This window comes from Phlebotomus argentipes, unplaced genomic scaffold, assembly GCF_947086385.1.
Source record: "Phlebotomus argentipes unplaced genomic scaffold, Phlebotomus argentipes genome assembly scaffold_4, whole genome shotgun sequence".
Lineage (NCBI taxonomy): Eukaryota > Metazoa > Arthropoda > Insecta > Diptera > Psychodidae > Phlebotomus > Phlebotomus argentipes.
In genome coordinates this window covers 4,323,688-4,326,642 of record NW_026776174.1, presented here as the reverse complement: position 1 = coordinate 4,326,642, position 2,955 = coordinate 4,323,688, and the positions used below count along the sequence as shown (strand labels likewise).

The 2,955-nt window shown below is 38.2% G+C and overlaps 1 protein-coding gene across 1 annotated transcript; it reads left to right on the top strand.

Annotated features, from left to right (window-relative positions):
• Positions 1-1,218: 1,218 nt before the first annotated feature.
• LOC132257648 (pre-mRNA-splicing factor 18) lies at positions 1,219-2,568 on the top strand. Its single transcript, XM_059754636.1, has 2 exons — positions 1,219-1,423; positions 1,486-2,568. Exons 1-2 carry the CDS (start codon positions 1,361-1,363, stop codon positions 2,458-2,460), a joined length of 1,038 nt encoding a protein of 345 aa, XP_059610619.1. The 5' UTR covers positions 1,219-1,360; the 3' UTR covers positions 2,461-2,568.
• Positions 2,569-2,955: the final 387 nt, after the last annotated feature.

Genomic DNA, 2,955 nt, shown 5'->3' with positions numbered 1-2,955 from the left:
GAGAAATCGGATTCAAAAAAGCAATAGAAGTGTTTCGATCGAGTTTGAAAAATAAAAAAGAAGAAGAATGGAGGTAAGAAAATCCGTGAAGAATGATAATAAAGTGAAAGAATTGGAAAGAATGTGGAATAAAACAGCAAACAATACAAGAAGTAGATTTAAAATCTCTATTTTTTCCTTTTATACACTTGTTTACATGTAATTTTAAATGCTTCCAGAGTTCTTTTTTCGCTAAGCAGCAAAATTCAACTTAGTTGTTAACATGAAAAACTATGTAACTGCATAATGAATTTACTTATAACAAACTCTTGACGACTTTGAAATATTATTTTTACTATCTTACACTTTTGCTTGTCTATTTCTACAACTATACACAGATGAATTATTTCTTAGGATTATTTTTTGTCGAAAAAAAAATCAGAAAAACTACTTAAGCATGTAATGTTAACTGAGAATCGGGCCGCCACTCTTAACATAAGCGTGACGGTGAGAAGTGTACCCTAAATTTGCAAGAAATTTGAAAGATAAAACTAGATTTAAGTTCTTTTATACATTTGAAATATACTACAACTTTTTTGTTATTGCTTATGAGAAGAAGAGAAGCCCAACACTGATAGAATGAACACAAAACTACAAAAAAAATGAGGAGGAAATTTGTCATACTATATTGAGAAAGACTGTAATTGAGGAATTTTTTTCATAATAATGTCCAATGTGAAAATTGCGAAGGTGAATTATGGAAAAAAAGTTCTCTAAAAAATATATGAAAAAATATATGGATAAAAATCACTGGAAAAAAATAAGAAAACCAAAATCTTACATTCTCTTTCATATCTAAATAGATGGATTAAAATTAAATGAAAGCAACTAATTAGTTTCTATAATAGCAACAGTAAGGATAAAATATTTCCTAATTAATCATTGCAGGAGATTTTGATTGTGAAGTTCTAACCGTGAAATTTAAATGCAATTTGATTTTTTTAATTGAAATAGTCTTATGCAATATTGTCAAATATGAAAGAAATGTCTCAATAAAAGTGATTTTCCAGAATATTCTTGTTTTTCTTGGGCTGGGAAGTTGAAAAATCGGGATTCCAGGAGGAATTGATGTTTAATGTTGTTCTAGGTTTCATGATTTCATATGTTTCAATGCGATTTCATGTTACAAATTTCGATTTTCATTTTGACGAAAGCGGTTGGTGTCTCGAATATTGACATTTCATTGTTTTTGATAACCTGCTTGTTTACATTTTGTGTGTGTCGTTTTTCTCTCGTTTCCACTAAAAACACTTGTGTAAGATTAGAAAAAACCTTGTGATTTTACTCAATCCTTGACAAAGAAGTAATTTGTAACATTGTCATGGACATCCTTAGAGCGGAAATTGCCAGAAAGCGAAAACTGCTGGAGGAAAAGCAATTGCTCGTAAGTTCTTGCCTTCCAATGTTTACATTCAATATTCCACATTTTCTGAGTTCAAATTGCAGAACAGCAACAAGAAGTACTTCAAGAGAGGCGAGCTGCTGGCCAAGGAGAAGGAGGAGTACTTCCAGAAGTTTGGCGAGAGGGAGGAACAAGCTGAGACCACGAGTTCCGGGAGTTGTGTGACCAGCACCGACGTTACGAGTGAACACTCAATTCTGCCGCGTCCGGAAGTGATCAGGAGACTCAGAGAGCGCTGCGAGCCAATCCTGCTGTTCGGAGAGACGGAGAATGAAGCCTTTCGGCGCCTGAGACAGTGTGAAATCACAGAACCGGAGATTAATCGGGGTTTCCGGAATGACTTCCAAGAGGCGATGGAACAAGTGGATCAGGCGTATCTCGATGAAATCCTCACCTCTCATGGAGCTGAGAGCAGCAGTTCGCGTGAAAAGACTTCCGCTGAAGACTTCAGTGAGGACGACAGTGTCACATGGGAGGCGATTCAGGAGATGGCGAAGCGTCTGGGCCGAGGAAACAAGGATCACGACATGAATGTCATCACTTCTCTGCTGCAGTACGTGCTGAAGCTGTGGAACAACAACCTCAATGAGTGCTCACCAGCCGAAAGGATGTCCACGAAGATGAAAATCGCCCGGGCGACTTTCACGCAGACACGCGTTTACATGAAGCCTCTGTTTCGGAAGTTGAAGAACAAGACTCTGCCCGAGGACATTCTGGACAGCCTCACAGACATTGCTCGTGCTCTTCTAGAGCGAAACTATATTGCCGCGAGTGACGCTTACCTGCAAATGGCAATCGGCAATGCGCCGTGGCCAATCGGAGTCACAATGGTGGGAATTCACGCGCGAACAGGACGTGAGAAGATCTTCAGTAAGAATGTGGCTCACGTGCTGAACGACGAGACGCAGCGGAAGTACATTCAGGGCTTGAAGAGGCTCATGACCAAGTGCCAGGAGTTCTTCCCCACCAATCCATCGAGATGTGTGGAGTACGTGAGCAAGAAAGATCAGGTAGAGTAAAGAGTTCTGTTAAATCCTCAATAGACGACTCTCATCTCCGAAATGATTCTCATTTTGGTATGAAAGATGAAATTCATTTCCATAAAGTTCCAAAATAAACAAAATCATGACGAAAACAATGAAAATACTTTAATTTAGATTAATATTTGTTGAGTCATCAGAATTGACATTGTTTTCTGATTGGATTTAGAACAAGGCTTTTTCTGTCAGCAAAAACTATTTGAAAACCATTTTGCACTGATTCGAGAAGCTCAGAAAGGATCGAACGTACACAGTGATGCCAGAGAAGGGGATAGAGAATGCGTTGGCAGTGAATGTAAAATGAAGAGCAGAACTATAAGTAATTTATATTATGTACAGTAGACAGCTTCATCTATTTCCTAGTGTTTTCACGGATCGAGCGATTGTGGACTGATGTGTCTAGAGCGATGGAACAAGCTTCAATAGCATTCGGCCAACAACAGAAGCGGATGACACACAATCAATTTGTGTCAT